Source organism: Triticum dicoccoides, chromosome 2A (genome assembly GCF_002162155.2).
Source record: "Triticum dicoccoides isolate Atlit2015 ecotype Zavitan chromosome 2A, WEW_v2.0, whole genome shotgun sequence".
NCBI lineage: Eukaryota > Viridiplantae > Streptophyta > Magnoliopsida > Poales > Poaceae > Triticum > Triticum dicoccoides.
The window spans coordinates 693,976,707-693,997,498 of NC_041382.1; the positions used below are offsets into that span (position 1 = coordinate 693,976,707).

Here is a 20,792-nt window from a genome sequence, read left to right on the forward strand (position 1 = left end):
TTAGAACATATGCTGATATTTTTTATTATCAAATTGGAAATTGGACACTTTCCCATGAAATATCTTGGGGTTCCAGTGACATTTTCCTCCTTGCGAGTAGCTGACTAGGATTTTCTGGAGGCTAGATATATTAATAGATGTGATTCTGGATTGGGGGGCAATGCCTCTTCAGGAGGTCGTCTCACGCTGCTGAATGCTAATATTTCTAGCATTGCTTTTTTATTATATGTCTATGTTCCTCCTATCCAAAACCATTCTTGAAAGGATTGACAAGTGAAGAAGGAGATTCTTCTGGCACGTGACTAAGAATAAGAAACGCTACTATCTTGTCAAGTGGTCTAGAATATGTAGATCTAAGAGCAAAGAGGGCTTGCGTGTTAAGGACTTCAATAAGCAGAACTTAAGTATGCTTACTAAGTGGTGATGGAAGTTGGAAACTAAATCAGGCTTATGGCAGGATATTGTTAAAGCTAAATGCTTCTGCAGGGCCACGATGGCTGATGTCAAAATGAAAAACAATGACTCACCGTGCCGGAAAGCCATTATGAAGGTGAAGTATCTTTATATGGCAGGAAGGCAGGTGGTGATCCAATCAGGTGATATTACCAGGTTATGGATTGACCCCATTAGGGACAATATCCCTCTGGCCGAACAATTCCCTCGTTTATTCTCTATATGCAATTACCCTGAGTGCACAATTGATAAATGCTTAAATGTTGACCCCTCCTCTTTCTTTAGAAGCAGGTTGAGCACTAAACTTAGTGAACAGTGGATAATTGTGGGTAACATGGCCAGGGAAGCTTCTGTTTCAGAGGACAGTGATGTTATTAAATGGGGTCTAGGAGGGAGGACTTCATACACCACTAAGTCTGTGTATTCTCTCCTGGAGAAAAACATTGCTGGGTGTGATTACAGATGAATATGGAATGTCAGAATCCCATTGAAATTTCAAAAAAATTTATGGCAGTTATTTTACAATGTTGTCTTGATAGAGATGTGATGAAACATCGAGGTTGGAAAGGGAATCCTAAATGCTCCTTCTATGGGGGGCGGGAGACAACACAACACTTGTTTTTTACCTGTCCTGTTGTTAGGGTGACCTGGAGAACAGTGGCATGCATGTTCGGCACTTCTTTGTGCCCCGACAGTATTTGACAAGCTTATGTGTGGTGCTTTACCTTTTTCCCTGGTGGAGAAGAGTTTTACACAGCAGTGATTGCGGCTGTGTGTTGGGCGATTTGGTCTTGTCGCAACAGAGCTACTTTCGAATTCAAGCCGCTTAAAAACCCGTTTGAATGCATCTTTTCTGCTTGTGCTTTAATGTGTTACTGGGCAGGGCTGCTGAAGCAAGAAGATGCGGCGACCATGAGGGACGGGGCAAAGATGCTGAAGGAGAACGCATCGATGACGATGAGAATCTGCGCGGCAAGTCAAGAGGGAGCGGCGCGCTGAGACATACCCTACGCGCGGTGGATCCTGCGTTGTTGAGATGATCTGGACTAGCTGTGTTTTGTTAAATTCTTCCCCTGCGTGGGTCTGGTCTTTTGTTGCTCAGCTGTGAGCGGTTTGGTGCTTGGTGGGGGCTGTAGGCCCTGAAACTTAGTAACTGAGATATGGTGTCGTCGGGTTTTCGTCCCACGGTGGGTAATCTCGATGGCGAGTGCTCACAGTGGGTTTCCCGGCGATGCTTGAACTCGCTTTCCCCTTTTCTTCCTTTCTTTGGACTACTGTATTTCCATTATGTCGCAGTAATGAAAGGGGTTATGCCTGGTTTATATTTTACAATGATAGTTACTACGATTAGAAGAATGCGAGGGATTACTATTCTACTCCCTCCGTTCCTAAATACTTGTCTTTCTAGAGATTTCAACAAGTGGCTACGTACGGAGCAAAATAAGTGAATCTAAACTCTAAAATATGTCTATGTACATCCGTATATTGTAGTCCATTTAAAATCTTTAGAAAGACAAATATTTAGAAAAGGAGGGAATAGCTATTTTACGAGGAATATAATAAAGCCTACTTTGCGGAGCAGAGTGTTGTGCGTGACTAGCAGTAACCATGTTAATTCCATTACTTTTTCTTGCATTCGGTTTTACCATGATGATTAGCGGGTTACACGGAGCTGCGGGACGGAGGTGAGGCGCATGAAGTGGTAACAGAAATTAAGTGTATTACCATATTTTCTACTTCTGTTTACTCTGTTAGCAGCCCCTCATGCAAAAAATTAAGGAGTATAGTATGTGTAACAACATAAAGGAATATTTTTATTTTGAACTGAACCACAAAAGAATTGGATCATCCATGACAGTTAGCTGTTGGGCGAGTGCGCACATGTTTTTTGTTTCTTCTTCTCTATCCAGGGAGAGTGCGCACATGTTGTCTAGTGACATTTCCGGGAAGCACCGTGCCGTGCCGGCCGAGACACTCCCGACGCGTGGCCCATCTATAAAACCATCTCCAGCAAGACGTTTCCTGCCATCAATCAGTTTGCCAGATCAACACCAACAGAAATCACATCCCAGCCACCGGGACCTTTTTTTTACACAGTACAGACGCAAGCGCTCATATAAACGCGTATACACTCACCCTTATAAACGCACACACGTACACTCTATCCCTATGAGTACCTCCGAGAGACTGAGCTGGCATATCATGTTGAGATTTTACGAAGTCATCGTAGGCGCCTCGTAGTCGACGGGAACGTCTCCTCCCACTGAAAGCGTATTGCCAGAATTCCTGAAATAAATCCAGAATAAATGCAAGCACCATGATTTAAACCTTGATGGGTTGTGGATACCACTGTCCACCGAACCATTTCAACCAGAGTTTGGTTCGCCCCAGCCACCAAGACTTGCCATTCGATCCGATCACCATAAAATATTATACCCTCAAACTTTTCGATCGGTTTATTACTTGTCCAATAGCCACCACCATGAGCTCTCGGATGGCCGGAGCCACGCTGCTGCGCCACCTGGGTCCCCGCCTCTTCACCGCCGCCGACCCGGCGTCCGGGCTCGCTGCGAGCGCGAGGGGCATCATGCCCGCCGCCGCGAGGATCTTCCCCGCGCGGATGGCCAGCACCGAGGCCGCCGCCCCGCATGCCAAACAAGAAGAAGCCACCGAAAAGCCCCAGGGCGCAACAACGCCGGAGCACAACAAGAAGGCCGTGGTGAGCTACTGGGGCATCGAGCCGCGGAAGCTCGTGAAGGACGACGGCACGGAGTGGACGTGGTTCTCCTTCAGGCCGTGGGACACCTACCGCCCGGACACGTCCATCGACATGGCCAAGCACCACGAGCCCAGGGCGGTGGCGGACAAGGTGGCGTACCTCATCGTGCGGACGCTGCGCGCGGGCAGCGACCTCTTCTTCCAGCGCCGGCACGCCAGCCACGCGCTGCTGCTGGAGATGGTGGCGGCGGTGCCGCCCATGGTGGGCGGCGTGCTGCTGCACCTGCGCTCGCTCCGCCGCTTCGAGCACAGCAGCGGCTGGATCCGCGCGCTCATGGAGGAGGCCGAGAACGAGCGCATGCACCTCATGACCTTCATGGAGGTGACGCAGCCGCTGTGGTGGGAGCGCGCGCTCGTGCTCGCCACTCAGGGCGTCTTCTTCAACGCCTACTTCGTCGGCTACCTCGTCTCCCCCAAGTTCGCGCACCGCTTCGTTGGCTACCTCGAGGAGGAGGCCGTCCACTCCTACACCAAATACCTCAAGGACCTCGAGGCCGGCTTGATCGAGAACACGCCCGCGCCGGCCATCGCCATAGATTACTGGCGCCTCCCCGCCGACGCCAGGCTCAAGGACGTCGTCACCGCCGTGCGCGCCGACGAGGCGCATCACCGTGACGCCAACCACTACGCATCGGACATCCATTACCAGGGAATGACGCTGAATCAGACGCCTGCGCCACTCGGCTACCACTGATCAGTTCAATGGACGACCATAGATCGATGCCTGCTCAGTCCACCGCTGTCATCTACTACCACTGTCGCCGACGTTTGTCCCGTTAGTTTGAGAAGATGGATTGTTGCGCGCGCAGTATGTTTATGTCTATGAGTTTTGTGTCACTTTGTACCCAAAGATATGTTTTGTAAGCTGGTAATTCTTGTAAATATGATTTGATTACTTTTCTTGAAAAAAAACATGTGACATTTGGGTACAAAGTGATACTATTACTTGTGAATAACATATTTTTAACGGATATTCAATATGCATGCTTTCCTAGGCAAAATGCCACCCACCAAAACATCTCATCGTTAAAGCTCTTAAATCATAAAATCTAAATGGATTTACATATTGACAGCTTGTTGATAAAACTAACGCCATATATGCTCTCTGATCTATTACTATTTGCACTGACCATGTTTAGATGAATGATCTCCAAGAGAGATGTGTGTATGTTAGTTGGGTTTAACCTTGACAGTTATCTATCTCACTGACAGAAAGAGAGAAAAATCTTCTATTATGTCATTTCCACTAATTAAGGATGAAACGATAGCTGCCTAGTTGTCTCGGTGATGAGTTGGAGGTAAGAGAATATATTGTCATTAAAAGATAGCTGCCTAGTTGCCTCGGTGATGAGTTAGAGGTAAAGAGAATATATTGTCAACATTACGTTACTCTCTGTTTAATGCAATATTCTATTTTTACTTAATACTCCTAGAGATGCATGCTGGATAGCATTCTCGAGCGGAGTGTTAGCTGTAGATGTAGTTGGATAACAGTCTAGAGATATAGGGACGTAATGACTATATGAAATCATGACGTATATTATCAATCATAAAAATGCAATTAATCGATACACAACTGTAATTTGTTCACCACATAGATGCTATGTTTTTTTTCCAGAGATGCCACTAGTGAAGTTATGGATCCCGGTCCGTTATTCCTCATAATCATGACCTCGATCACTTGTGTTGTTATTCTTACCGTTTTTATTTTTTGTTTTATAGATCATGTGATACGCTTATCTTTGTAACGATCAAAGCTGCGGAGATTGATAACCTCATTAGACAAGTTGGGGCCAAGAAGTTCTTAATTCTATGCAAGTATTGATAATTAACTCGTAACTTGAGCACCCCAAGGATTGACAACATTGGTTCTTCACTGAGGAAAATTTGTTGCTTTCTACAAACCCCTACTCTTCGTGGTTCAACGATTTTCTATAAATATAATAGGAAGTGCTAAACCGAAGGCTTGACAAATCATGAGAACTGATTCGAAGTTGTGAAAGTATTTATCCACCACCCTTGCCATATCCTCATGATCAACATATATGGATCCATCCATCTTGAGCTTGCCGACAAAATTCTTGCACTTCATGTTATTGGCATGTAGGTGAAAGAACCGTTTGTTCGCGCCCCTTCCTTCGGAGAGAGCAACCTGGATTAATGGTGCACCGAGGTCATCTTGAGTTGGCGCTGGACCTAACAATTTCTTGTTGAGCAATTTGTGTAGAGCCCTCTCATGCGCAGAAAGAGGCCCGGACTCCATAGCAACAAGCGCAAGATCAACTCAGTGGCAATCCAAATCTAGATCTTGGTATTACCTATGAAATTTTCAATCTAGCTTTTCAATCGTCCGGCCGCAACCCTCTTTTTAGCAGGCACCCTCTTAAATAGATTTTTAATTTGCGTGTAGGATATCCATACGCCAGGTACCACATCCTTGAAGCATGGCACGTTTGGCCAATAGGACTCAAATTAGAAGCGGCTGGCAGAGTGGAGATCAACGACAAGATCCATTAGTAGCGGGTAGTGATCATAAGCATGGTTTTGGTTATCGATATGATATTTTCTTTACCTTAAGACGGAATTTGTGGATATGCTGGCTATCAAAAAATACTGCACAACTATCACTTGAAATATTTCAAACAAAAATTAAATAAAAAATTCTAGCTTATAAAAATAGGTATCGAAATCCCTTGATAAAGAATTATGAGGCTTACATGATGGTAGCCCCTCTAGGTTAAACATGTTTGCACATTATTGTGAACTTATGTCTGTAGTTAGTACTCCTTGTGACAACATCTTCTAGTATGGGGCGATGGAGTAGATAAAAATAGAAAAAAATATACATCTTGGGACTCAAACTTGCTAACGTGTCGATGCGGAGGGCACACTCTCTCACCCCTGTACTGAAGGAAATATGCCTTAGAGGCAATAATAAACTTCTTATTTATATTTCCTTATATCATGATAAATGTTTATTATTCATGCTAGAATTATATTAACCGGAAACTTAGTACAAGTGTGAATACATAGACAAACAAAGTGTCCCTAGTATGCCTCTACTAGACTAGCTAGTTAATCAAAGATGGTTAAGTTTTCTGACCATAGACATGTGTTGTCATTTGATGAACGGGATCACATCATTAGAGAATGATGTGATGGACAATACTCATCCGTTAGCTTAGCATAATGATCATTTAGTTTTATTGCTATTGCTTTCATCATGACTTATACATGTTCCTTTGACTGAGATTATGCAACTCTCGAATACCGGAGGAACACCTTGTGTGCTATCAAACGTCACAACGTAACTGGGTGATTATAAAGATGCTCCAAAGGTGTCTCTGAAGGTGTTTGTTGGGTTGGCATAGATCGAGATTAGGATTTGTCACTCCGAGTATCGGAGAGGTATCTCTGGGCCCTCTCGGTAATGCACATCACTATAAGCCTTGCAAGCAATGTGACTAATGAGTTAGTTATGGGATGATGCATTACGGAACGAGTAAAGAGACTTGCCGGTAACGAGATTGAACTAGGAATGATGATACCGACGATCGAATCTCGGGCAAGTAACATACCGATGACAAAGGGAACAACGTGTGTTGTTATGCGGTTTGACCGATAAAGATCTTCGTAGAATATGTAGGAGCCAATATGAGCATCCAGGTTCCGCTATTGGTTATTGACCAGAGATGTGTCTCGGTCATGTCTACATAGTTCTCGAACCCGTAGGGTCCGCACGCTTAACGTTCGATGACGATTTGTATTATGAGTTATGTGATTTGATGTACCGAAGTTTGTTCGGAGTCCCGGATGACATCACGGTCATGACGAGGAGTCTCGAAATGGTCGAGAGGTAAAGATTCATATATTGGAAGGTTGCATTCGGACATCGGAATGGTTCCGAGTGATTCGGGCATTTTCCGGGAGTACCGGAGGTTACCGGAACCCCCAGGGGAAAGATATGGGCCTTATGGGCCATAGGAGGGAGGCTAACCAGCCCACAAGGGAGGAGGCCTAATTGGACTTGGGAGGGGGGTGCCACCCCCTTTTCTTCTCCTACTCCCTCTCCTTCCCCTTTTCCCCCTCAAGTAGAAGGAAAAAAGGGTGGGGTTGAATCCTAGTAGGACTCCCCTCTCCCTGGTGCGCCCCTTGTTGGCCGGCCTCCTCCTCCCCTCCTTTATATACGGGGGCAGGGGCACCCCAAAGACACACAAGTTGATCTTTAGCCGTGTGCGGTGCCCCCCTCCACAGTTTTCCACCTCGGCCATATTGTCGTAGTGCTTAGGCGAAGCTCTGCGTCGGTAACTTCATCATCACAGTCACCACTCCGTCGTGCTAACGAAACTCTCCCTCGGCCTCAGCTGGATCAAGAGTACGAGGGACATCACCAAGCTGAACGTGTGCAGATCGCGGAGGTATAGTGCGTTCGGTACTTGATCGGTTGGATCGCGAAGACGTTTGACTACATCAACCGCGTTACTAAACGCTTCCGCTTTCGGTCTACGAGGGTACGTGGACACACTCTCCCCGCTCGTTGCTATGCTTCTCCTAGATAGATCTTGCGTGATCGTAGGCAAAAAATTTGAAATACTAAGTTCCCCAGCAGTGGCATCTGAGCCAGGTCTATGCGTAGATGTTATATGCACGAGTAGAACACAAAGAGTTGTGGGCGATAATAGTCATACTGCTTACCAGCATGTCATACTTTGGTTCGGCGGTATTGTTGGATGAAGCGGCCCAGACCGACATTACATGACCGCGTTCATGATACTGGTTCTACCGATGTGCTTCGCACACAGGTGGCTAGTGGGTGTCTGTTTCTCCAACTTTAGTTGAATCAAGTTTGACTACGCCCGGTCCTTGTTGAAGGTTAAAACAGCACACTTGACGAAAAATCGTTGTGGTTTTGATGCGTAGGTAAGAACGGTTCTTGCTAGAAGCCCATAGCAGCCATGTAAAACTTGCAACAACAAAGTAGAGGACGTCTAACTTGTTTTTGCAGGACTTGCTGTGATGTGATATGGTAAGACGTGATGATACATAAACTGTTGTATGAGATGATCATGTTTTTTAACAGTTATCGGCAACTGGCAGGAGCCATATGGTTGTTGCTTTATTGTATGAAATGCAATTGCCATGTAATTGCTTTACTTTATCACTAAGCGATAGCGATAGTCGTAGAAGCAATAGTTGGCGAGACGACAATAATGCTTTGATGGAGATCAAGGTGTCAAGCCGATGACGATGCTGATCGTGCTTTGGAGATGATCAAAGGCACAAGATGATGATGGCCATATCATATCACTTATATTGATTGCATGTGATGTTTATCCTTTATGCATCTTATTTTGCTTAGTACGGCGGTAGCATTATAAGATGATCTCTCACTAAATTTCAAGGTATAAGTGTTCTCCCTGAGTATGCACCGTTGCGACAGTTCTTTGTGCTGAGACACCACGTGATGGTCGGGTGTGATAAGCTCTACGTTCACATACAACGGGTGCAAGCCAGTTTTGCACACGCAGAATAATCGGGTTAAACTTGACGAGCCTAGCATATGCAGATATGGCCTTGGAACACTAAGACCGAAAGGTCGAGCGTGAATCATATAGTAGATATGATCAACATAGTGATGTTCACCATTGTAAACTTCTCCATCTCACGTGATGACCGGACATAGTTTAGTTGATATGGATCACGTGATCATTTAGATTACTAGAAGGATGTCTATCTAAGTGGGAGTTCTTAAGTAATATGATTAACTGAACTTTAATTTATCATGAACTTAGTCCTGATAGTATTTGCATAACTATGTTGTAGATCAATAGCTCGTGATGTAGCTCCCCGTTTATTTTTAATATGTTCCTAGAGAAAAACTGTGTTGAAAGATGATAGTAGCAATGATGTGGACTAGGTCCTTGACCTGAGGATTATCCTCGTTGCTGCACAAAAGAATTATGTCCTTGATGCACCGCTAGGTGACGGACCTATTGCAGGAGCAAATGCAGACGTTATGAACGTTTGGCAAGCTCGGTATGATAACTAATTGATAATTTAGTGCACCATGCTTTACGGCTTAGTACTGTGACTTCAAAAACGTTTTGAACACCACGGAGCATATAAGATGTTCCAAGAGCTGAAATTGGTATTTCAGACTCATGCCCGAGTCGAGAGGTATGAGACATCTGACAAGTACTTTGCCAACAAGATGGAGGAGAATAGCTCAACCAGTGAGCATGTGCTCAGATTGTCAGAGTACTACAATCTCTTGAATCAAGTGGGAGTTAATCTTCCAGATAAAATAGTGATTGACAGAGTTCTCTAGTCACTATCACCAAGTTACTAGAACTTCGTGATGAACTATAATATGCAAGGGATGACTAAAACGATTCCCGAGCTCTTAGTGATGCTGAATTCGACGAAGGTAGAAATCAAGAAAAGCATCAAATGTTGATGGTTGACAAGACTACTAGTTTCAATTAAAAGGGCAAGGGAAAGAAAGGGAACTTCAAGAAGAATGGCAAGCAAGTTGCCAATCCCATGAAGAGGCTCAAAGCTAGACCCAAGCCTGAAACTGAGTGCTTCTACTGTGAAGGAAATGGTCACTGGAAGCGGAACTGCCCCAAATACTTGGTGGATAAGAAGGATGGCAAAGTGAAAAAAAGTATATATGATATACATGTTATTGATGTGTACTTTACTAGTGTTCATAGTAGCCCCTGGGTATTTGATACTGGTTCAGTTGCTATGACTAGTAACTCAAAACAGGAGTTACAAAATGAACAAAGACTAGTTGAGGGCAAGTTGACGATGTGTGTTGGAAGTGATTCCAAGGTTGATAAGATCACCATCGCACACTCCCTTTACCTTCGGGATTAGTGTTGAACCTAAAATAAATGTTATTTGGTGTTTGCGTTGAGCATAATATGATTAGACCATGTTTATTGCAATACGGTTATTCATTTAAGTCAAAGAATAATTGTTATTCTGTTTACATGAATAAAACCTTCTGTAGTCATACACCTGAGGTGAATGGTTTATTGAATCTCGATCGTAGTGATACACATATTTATAATATTGATGCCAAAAGATGCAAAGTTGATAATGATAGTGCAACATATTTGTGGCACTGCCGTTTAGGTCATATTGGTGTAAAGCGCATGAAGAAACTCCATACTGATGGGCTTTTGGAATCACTTGATGTTTGCGAACCATGCCTCATGGGCAAGATGACTAAGACACTGTTCTCCGGAACAATGGAGCGAGCAACGGACTTATTGAAAATAATACATACTGATGTATGTGGTCCAATGAGTGTTGATGCTAGCAGCAGGTATCGTTATTTTCTGACCTTCACAGATGATTTGAGCAGATATGGGTATATCTACTTGATGAAACATAAGTCTGAAACATTTGAAAAGTTCAAAGAATTTCAGAGTGAAGTGGAAAATCATCATAACAAGAAAATAAAGTTTCTACGATCTGATCGTGGAGGTGAATATTTGAGTTACGAGTTTGGCCTTCATTTGAGACAATGTGGAATAGTTTCGCAACTCACGCCACCTGGAACCACAATGTAATGGTGTGTCCGAATGTCATAACCTTACTTTATTAGATATGGTGCGATCTATGATGTCTCTTACCGATTTATCACAATCGTTTTGGGCTTATGCATTAGAGACAACTGCATTCACGTTAAATAGGGCACCATCTAAATCCGTTGAGACGACACCATATGAACTGTGGTTTAGCAAGAAACCTAAGATGTCGTTTCTTAAAGTTTGGGGCTGCGATGCTTATGTGAAAAAGCTTCAACCTGATAAGTTCGAACCCAAATTGGAGAAATGTGTCTTCATAGGATACCCAAAGGAGACTATTGGGTACACCATCACAGATCCGAAGGCAAGATATTCATTGCTAAGAATGGATCCTTTCTAGAGAAGGAGTTTCTCTCGAAAAAAGTGAGTGGGAGGAAAGCAGAACTTGATGAGGTAATTGTACCTTCTCTCAAGTTGGAAAGTAGTTTATCACAGAAATCAGTTCCGATGATGCCTACACTAATTAGTGAGGAAGCTAATGATGATGATCATGAAACTTCAGATCAAGTTAATACCGAACCTCGTAGGTCAACCAGAGTAGGGTCTGCACCAGAGTGGTACGACAATCCTGTTCTGGAAGTCATGTTACAAGACCATGATGAACCTACGAACTATGAGGAAGCGATGATGAGCCCAGATTCCAACAGATGACTTGAGGCCATGAAATCTGAGATAGAACCCATGTATGAGAACAAAGTATGGACTTTGGCGGACTTGCCCGATGATCGGCAAGTCATTGATAATAAATGGATCTTCAAGAGGAAGACGAACATTGATAGTAGTGTTACTATCTACAAAGCTCGGCTTGTCGAAAAGTTTTTTTTTGACAAGTTCAAGATGTTGACTACGATGAGATTTTCTCACTCGTATCGATGCTTAAAGTCTGTCTGAATCATGTTAGCAATTGCCACATTTTATGAAATCTGACAAATGGATGTCAAAACCACATTACTTAATGGATTTCTTAAAGAAGAGTTGTATATGATACAACAAGAAGGTTTTGTCAGTCCTAAAGGTGCTAACAAAGTGTGCAAGCTCCAGCGATCCATCTATGGACTGGTGCAAGCATCTCGGAGTTGGAATATACGCTTTGATGAGTTGATCAAAGCATATAGTTTAATACAGACTTGCGGTGAAGCCTGTATTTACAAGAAAGTGAGTGGGAGCACTACAACATTTCTAATAAGTATATGTGAATGACATATTGTTGATCGGAAATAATGTAGAATTTTTTGGAAAGCATAAAGGAGTGTTTGAAAGGAGTTTTTCAAAGAAAGACCTCGGTGAAGCTGCTTACATATTGAGCATCAAGATCTATAAAGATAGATCAAGACGCTTGATAATTTTTTTCAATGAGTACATACCTTGACAAGTTTTTGAAGAAGTTCAAAATGGAACAGTCAAAGAAGGAGTTCTTGCCTGTGTTGCAAGGTGTGAAGTTGAGTAAATTCTGAAAACCCGACCACGGCAGAAAATAGAAAAAGAATGAAAAGTCATTCCCCATGCCTCAGTCATAGGTTCTATAAAGTATGCTATGCTGTGCACCGGATCTATTGTGTACCTCACCATGAGTTTGGCAAGAGGGTACAATAGTGATCCAGGAGTGGATCACTGGACAACGGTCAAAATTATCCTTAGCGAAATAAGGAAATGTTTCTCAGTTATGGAGGTGACAAAGCGTTAGTCGTAAAGAATTACGTTGATGCAAGCTTTGACACCAATCTGGATGAATCTAAGTCTCGATCTAGATACATATTGAAAGTGGGAGCAATTAGCTAGAGTAGCTCGGTGTAGAGTATTGTAGACATAGAAATTTGCAAAATACATACGGATCTGAATGTTGCATACTCGTAGACTAAAATTCCCCTCACAGGCAAAACATGATCATACCTTATTACTCTTGGGTGTTAATCACATAGCGATGTGAACTAGATTATTGACTCTAGTAAACCTTTTTGAGTGTTGACCACATGGCGATGTGAACTATGGGTATTAATCACATAAAGATGTGAACTATTAGTGTTAAATCACATGGCGATGTGAACTAGATTATTGACTCTAGTACAAGTGGGAGACTGAAGTAATATGCCGTAGAGGCAATAATGAAGTTGTTATTTATATTTCCTTATATCATATGATAAAAATGTTCATTATTCATGCTAGAATTGTATTAACCGAAAATTAGAGCATCTCCAGCCGTTGGCCCCCCAGGAGGCGCTAAAAATCGCCCCCTGGGGGCGCACTGGCGCAAAACGCGCGCTGGGGGCGTGATGCCACCCAGTCGTGGCGCCCAGTGCAGCACAAACATGGCGCAAATTCATACATATTTTGGCGAGTTCATACCAAATTCAACCAAACACGGCGAGAGTTCATACATATTTAAAATATTTTACAAAAAAGAAAAAAACACAACTAGGCCCGCCGTCTCCCTCGCCTCGCCGCTCGTCGCCGTTCTACATGCCGAGGAGGCTGTAGAACCGTGTGTAGTCGCAGCCGCCGCCGCCGCCGCCGTCGTCGTCGTCGCCTCCGCCGGGGCCGCAGTCCCTACTGCAACCCTCCCCCGGTTGGCACGGCGGGTTGGATGGTCCGGCGGCGTCCTCATAGTCGCTGTCGAGGATGACGGCGCCGTGCTCGTCCTCGTGCCCATGCTTGCGGGCGGCGATCTCCTCCAGGGCCCGGCTGCCGGACCATCTCGTCGCGGAGGTAGTCGTCGCGCGCCCACCATAGGGCGTACTCATCGGAGAAGCCACGCCGGGCTAGCTCCTCGTACTCCGGGGGAGGCTGGGCTCCGGTTTCGGCGCGACGAGGACGAGGCGGCCAGAGGGGGGGTGGAGTCGGCGATGCGGACACCGGAGCTGCAGGTGCTCCGGCTGACAGGCGTGTCCTGGAGCTCCGGCTTGACGGGGCGGAGGCAGGGAGAGCCGGTCGACCGACCGGACGAGGAGGAGGACGCCCCGGGGGGGGGATCCATGCGCCTCGGCGTCCACGAGCTCCCACGACAGTGAGAGAAGGATGGGGCTCGGGGTACTCCAGCCTCGGCGTGTTGCCGCCCTTGATGTACTCGAGGACGGGCTCCAGCGTGCGGCCGGTCACGCCCCACCATCGGCGCCGCCCCTTGGAGTTGAGCCTGCCGGAGGGCACGACGCCGTTGGTAGCCTCGAGCTGCTCAGCTTGACGGCGGCGAAAATACGGCTCCCAGAGCGGGCTGTCGGGGACGTAGCGCAGCCCCTCCCTCGCCGCCCGCGGTAGGGAGGCGCGGATACGCGCGATCTCCGCACGCCGCGCCGCCCCGATGGGCGGTGGTGGCACCGGGACCCCGCCGGCGCTGATTGTCCACGCCCCGGGCACCCGCATGTCCGGCGGGACCGAGTACTCGGCCTCGAAGAGGAGCCGAGCTTCGTCCTCATGAAGATGGCGGCGGCCGAAGCCGTTCGCCGTCGCTTGGGAATCGTTTGTCCATTGCGACGGCGAGGGGATGACGAGGGGAGAGGGGGAAGGGGAGAGAGGGCGCGTCGGCGGTTGAGAGCGCGCGTTGGCGGTGGAGACTGTGTGCGTGCCACCGGCGCGCTGGGGTCATCTTATATAGGCGGAGGCGCCGCGAGCATGCGTGGCCGCCACGTCTACGCGTGGCATGCGCGGGGACGTGCGTGGTCACGCCTTCACTGCGCCGCCCGTGAGGCATCAATGGCGGAGGCTGACCGGCGCGCCAGCGCGCGGCAGCTTTGGCATTGATTCGCCGCGGGAAACGAGGCGATGAGGATGATGAAGCGGCAAGAAGCGAGACGAGTCGCTGGCGAGGAGGGCCCGCGGCTCTTTCGCGCCAAAAACGATTCGCCCGGCGCCCCCGAGCGCCCCCAGCACGCCGGGTTCGGGTTGGGTCCGCCCGCGCCGGCGAAAATTGGGCCCTTGGGGCCGCGACTGGGCCGATTTTTTGGCGCCAGCGGCCGAAAAGTCGCCTGAGGGGCCTTGTTGGGGACGCGGCTGGAGATGCTCTTAGTACATGTGTGAATACATAGACAAACAGAGTGTCCCTGTTATGCCTCTACTAGACTAGCTCGTTAATCAAAGATGGTTATGTTTCCTGACCATAGACATGTATTGTCATTTGATGAACCAGATCACATTATTAAAGAATGATGTGATGGACAAGACCCATCCGTTAGCTTAGCATAATGATCGTTTAGTTTTATTGCTATTGCTTTCATCATGACTTATACATGTTCGTCTGACTATGAGATTATGCAACTCCCGAATACCGGAGTAACACCTTGTGTGCTATCAAACGTCACAACGTAACTGGGTGATTATAAAGATGCTCTACAGGTGTCTCCGAAGGTGTTTGTTGGGTTGGCATAGATCGAGATTAGGATTTGTTACTCCGAGTATCGGATAGGTATCTCTAGGCCCTCTTGGTAATGCACATCACTATAAGCCTTGCAAGCAATGTGACTAATGAGTTAGTTACGGGATGATGCACTACGGAACGAGTAAACAGACTTGCCAGTAACGAGATTGAACTAGGTATGATGATAGCGACGATCGAACCTCGGGCAAGTAACATACCGATGACAAAGGGAACAACGTATGTTGTTATGCGGTTTGACCGATAAAGATCTTTGAGGGAGTCCTGGATTAGGGGGTGTCCAGATGGCCGGACTATACCTTCAGCCGGACTGCTGGACTATGAAGATGCAAGATTGAAGACTTCGTCCTGTGTCCGGAAGGGACTTTCCTTGGCGTGGAAGGCAAGCTTGGCGATACGGATATGTAGATCTCCTACCATTGTAACCGACTCTGTGTAACCCTAACCCTCTCCGGTGTCTATATAAACCGGAGGGTTTTAGTCCGTAGGAAAACACAATAATCATACCATAGGCTAGCTTCTAGGGTTTAGCCTCCTTGATCTCGTGGTAGATCTACTCTTGTACTACCCATATCATCAATATTAATCAAGCATGACGTAGGGTTTTACCTCCATCAAGAGGGCCTGAACCTGGGTAAAACATCGTGTCCCTTGTCTCATGTTACCATCCGCCTAGACGCACAGTTCGGGACCCCCTACCCGAGATCCGCCGGTTTTGACACCGACATTGGTGCTTTCATTGAGAGTTCCTCTGTGTCGTCACTTTTAGGCCCGATGGCTCCTCCAATCATCAATAGCGATGCAGTCCAGGGTGAGACTTTTCTCCCAGAAGAGATCTTCGTCTTCGGCGGCTTCACACTGCGGGCCAATTCGCTTGGCTATCTGGAGCAGATCGAAAGCTACGCCCCTGGCCATCAGGTCAGGTTTGGAAGTTTAAACTACATGGCTGACGTCCGCGGGGACTTGATCTTCGGCGGATTCGAGCCACAGCCGAGCGCGCTGCACTGTCACGATGGGCATGATCTAGCTCTGCCGTCGAACAGTGCCCTGGAGGCCGCACTTGCGTCGGCTCCGACCCTTAATTCGGAGCCAACTTCGCCGATCGAGGACGGGTGGTTGGACGCCGCCTCGGGAGCTGCGATCGCAACGGCGATTGAGCCGAACGTCAGCCCCGCACTCCGCAAGGCTCATGGCTCCAAGGGGCCGGACTCCTCTCCAAACTCCGAGCCCTCCGCGCCCCTGCCTATCGAATCCGATTGGGCGCCTATTATGGAGTTCACCGCCGCGGACATCTTTCAGCACTCGCCCTTCGGCGATATTCTGAAGTCACTAAAGTCTCTCTCTTTATCAGGAGAGCCCTGGCCGAACTACACTGAACAGATTTCAATAAACTCTAGCACTGGAAGGTTTCTATAAGAATTAACAATACAAAATGTAAAGGTAACAAGTTTTAGCATTGGTATACTAGTTGTGCATGAGCATTAAACCAAATACAAAAGTCTGAAGGTAACTAGCATTATTAACTAATGACAGTATAAAAAATTGCAAACCATGTACCTCCAAGGTAAATATCATTTCAAACTCGGGGGGACCTTAAAAATTGCTATCCCAATCTTGATAATTGATCAAACATAAAAACTTGATCGAACGAATCAAGAGAACAGCCAGAGGAGGAGGTGCCCACTCTTGACCTTTCCTCTTGTCTTCATAATTGTCTGTGCAGTTTAACCAAAATAAAATGACATCAGCGCCTTGGCATTTTGGTGACACTGTACAAAAAAAATTAACTTATCTCATGAAAGTGAGGTATGTGATCTATAAGCATTAACAATGCAAAAATCTGAAGGTAGTAACAAGTTTCATCGTTGGTATACTGGTTGTGCAACATCATTAGAATGCCTTAGCTGAAAAATCTTTAATACATCCACAATCAACAGCTAACCCTGAAATAATCCAGTGACATTTAATGGCATTGCTTCAATTTATCGGTGGCATTAGACTGAGAGCGGCATTAGTTAAATGTGGCATCACTTTAGCAGTAGCATTGCTTGACTTGACTGCTGGCGTTATACTAACAGCAAAAAAAGTGGCAATAAGAGCATGGGAGGCCCATTCGGACAGTGGGCGCACCAGTACAATGTACCTCTACGGACGCAGAGTGGTGAGGGAGGTATGGTTGCCCAGAGCAACAAATATCCAGGCAGCATATGTGGATTACATCCCATTTTTATTCTCTTTAGCCCCCTTTTTCCTATGCGAGGACAACAAACCGATTGACTTGGTCATTCTCTATTGCGTTGTCATGCCTTTCTACCCTTCTTCAACCAAGAGACACGAGACTCGTTCCTTAGCTACTGATTTTCCCCTTTTCAACCTAGATGCGGGTTCCATGCCTACTCTCTTGGACAGTACAATCTCCCTTCCTTTCCTTATTCAACCCAGACATGGATTAGTCTGCATGAAGTAGGGTTTCCTTTAACAGTGCAAATTATGGTTTTCGTCTGCATGGCCAGCAGAGCAGAGGATAGCAAAATGGGAAGATGGTGGAGTGGAAAAAGATCCACATGCAATGACGTGGCAGATGGGGAAATAGAACAAGGTTATGGTTCGAAAAGAGGTAGCATACCTGAGGGTCGGCGGGAAGTGGCTTCGCTCGTGGTCGTCGTCCTCCGCACACACTACGACAGCGAGCTTGGGGACGAAGGCCATCCTGCGTGGGCGCTAGGTCTGAGAGGACGGCCTTGTCGTCAGTGCGTGACCTCGCTCGCCGACAACGAGTGCGTCAACGCTGCACGTCCTTTTCTTCCCCGGCGGATCTGTGACCACCGGTGAGGAGGGAGAGAGGGGCCGTCTTTTTTAGATCTGGAGAGAGGGTGGTAGTGTGAGAAGCAAGTGGGCAGCCCTTAGCAAGAAAGCGCTGAAGCTCCGGCCTGTATATCTTTTTTATACTACTAGTACTGGAGGTGGAGTAGTGGTAGAGTAGTTTATATTTTCTCTGCGTACAGTACCAGTTAGTCGTGCTTCAAAACTGATCGGCACGCCATTAAAAAAATAAAGGTCGATAACTAATGCGGCACCTCGGGCCAACGCGGCCAGATCGCATTTGGCACGAGAAATTACACACCATGTTTCGTGACATGTGGTCCCGTTCCAACATATCAGTGAGACGACGGCGAGTAGTAGGAGTATTTCCGAATGGACGTGTAGGTCGGGGCGCCTCTTCGTGAACCGTGGCAAACTCGCAACCGTCCACCGACTCTTCGCCTTTCCCTCTCGATTTGGAACTACTGTCGCACGCTCTTCCTCTCCCTCCTCCATTTTCCTTCAGCCCTTCACCCTTTCTTCTGCCATTGTTCGATCGTCTTTTCCATGGAGGGAACAGGCCGAAAACGACCCCGTTATTCTTGCCCCAATCTGAAAGATGACGTGGTGGAGGAACTCATTGATCGGTGCGACGTCATCACCTCGGCTAGCATGGCAGGTTCGTTCAAGCCCATTCTCGACTCAACTAATAACATCATTACAAGGAACCCAAGAGTCAAGGAGCGGTTTGATCTCCCCTATCTTCTTCGCCGTGACCCTGATGACTGGCACCGGCACGACGGAGGCCTCGCCCTGTGCAAGTTGAAGCCGCTTGATAATGATACATATGATGTTAAGATGCCATCACTTGAGGGCAAGGCTTGGGCGGGCGCAAATGGAGATTGGGTTGTTTACATTGGGTCCAACTGCGAGTGGGAACTTGTGAATGTGTACACTCGTGACCGGGTTCCACTTCCAAAAATCTCAGCAGACTGCCCAGAGGGTGAGCACACCGGTATTGTATGCACGTTCAAATACGATCATGGTGACTGTCTTCTACGGAAGATAGCAATTTGTCGAGTTCCCAACCGCTCTTGGAATTACAACAACTATGAAGTTGTTGCTATCTTCGACAAGCTTGTTGTCGTCCTTAGTGGTTTGACTCGATGGATATTGCTCAAAAATCAGTTTCTGTACACGGATGAGTACTGTGATGCAATTCAATACGAGGGCCTTGTGTTTGCTGCCACCACTCGTGGCACTGTTTTGCATGGTATCCTCGTAGTTTCGGTACGTTTGTCTTCCATCGTAATTATAATTGTTTCATCCACATGCATGCAGGTTAGCAAGTTTCCCTTTACTAATTAACCTTCTTCTTGTGTTTCCAAGGTCTTGTGAACATCCCACCACCTATACTTGAAATTTTTTATAAACAAGGGGGAGATGACGATGGTGATGATCACGAGCATGAGGACGAGCAGCGCCCATATACTCTGTGGCGCCTGGCAACTAATTATGATGGATCACCTCTTCTTGTGTGTATACAGCCCACTGATGATGTTACTGCTAAGGAAGCAGGTGTCTCCCATGGTCACACTCTCCGGACCTATTCCAACACCCGTTGCATGGTATTCGGGATGGATACTAGTGTGCTAGCGCCAACTCCTTCTCCCTGGTATAGAACTGATAGTCTTGGAGAAAACTCGCTCTTCCTTGGACAAAACTATCCGATGATGGTGAAAGGCGATCCAACTGCGGTTGACACAATGTTACTAGTACCATTTATGAGAAGAAACTGTGTCTATACCTCAGACATTTGGGTGGTTCCCTACCCTGGTACTGATATAGTAGGCTGCTTCAGCCTGGATGATCAGTCCTACGTTGGTCTCCAGATCGACAATGGATGGCCCGTCCCAGAGAATCACTTGTGGTTCAAAGCAAGCGTTTCCAACGCCGAGGAATGGTTGAGTTGAAGTTCATTTCATTGCTTGTTATTTGTTGTGTGGTGAAAACTTTAGTATTTATAATGTATCCTCGTTGTTGATGTGGGTTGATGACCTGTTGTATGTAATAAAATGATATGCCTGTGATAAACTTACTAAATTTATGAATGGCTTTCGAGTCGCTTCTCTGAGTGAGTGGTGCGACGAGGCAAAAAAATATTTTCCGAATACATAATTGTACGTGCATTGCAACAGGTTATCGGATGAGGCCAATCAACAATAGTAGTACACTATTTGTACTAGCTTCACATGCTTCGCGCGTCAGGCGGGTGTTTTTACTGTGGGATCCCTTTTACTGTAGCCATATGTTAATGTGTTCGCTGTACGTAACCAGCACCTCGAATCCTCGATACTAGTACTATATAGTAGGAGTAAGTAGTAGGAGTAGTAGGGTGGCATGGGCCAGAACAAGCATTCACGTCTAGGAGTACGGCACACGCCACCACCACGACATCCATCTGACACCATATTATTTCTTGGAGTCCGTGCTAGAGCAATCTCTTCAACCTCGTCGTTTCTCTAACTTTAGCCATCGCACGGTGGGCGAGGTGGGGGTTTGCCGATAGTCGGTTTCCTTAACTGCGGTCCCACTTGTAAGGCCAACTCCAACGCACGACCCCAAACGGACCCCCGTTTTGCACGAACTCCAATGATAATTTTGACTAGAAAAGCAAGACCAAAGAAAACAAGAACCACAAGAATACATTTTACTACTCCTGTAAGTTGGATTAGTGCCTTCTTGATGCATTCATTGTTGATCTGCGGAGGCTTGATCTTGCGTGCTTCTTTCTT

General features: G+C 46.5%; 1 protein-coding gene across 1 annotated transcript; it reads left to right on the plus strand.

Moving 5' to 3' along the window:
* Positions 1-2,935: 2,935 nt before the first annotated feature.
* On the plus strand, positions 2,936-4,134 carry LOC119351919 (ubiquinol oxidase 1b, mitochondrial-like). Its single transcript, XM_037618692.1, has one exon. It carries the CDS (start codon positions 2,936-2,938, stop codon positions 3,923-3,925), a length of 990 nt encoding a protein of 329 aa, XP_037474589.1. The 3' UTR covers positions 3,926-4,134.
* Positions 4,135-20,792: the final 16,658 nt, after the last annotated feature.

What these genes read in the sequence shown, in the direction of transcription:
- LOC119351919 (XM_037618692.1), top strand. Translation starts at nt 2,936, where the DNA reads ATGAGCTCTCGGATGGCCGGAGCCACGCTGCTGCGCCACCTGGGTCCC.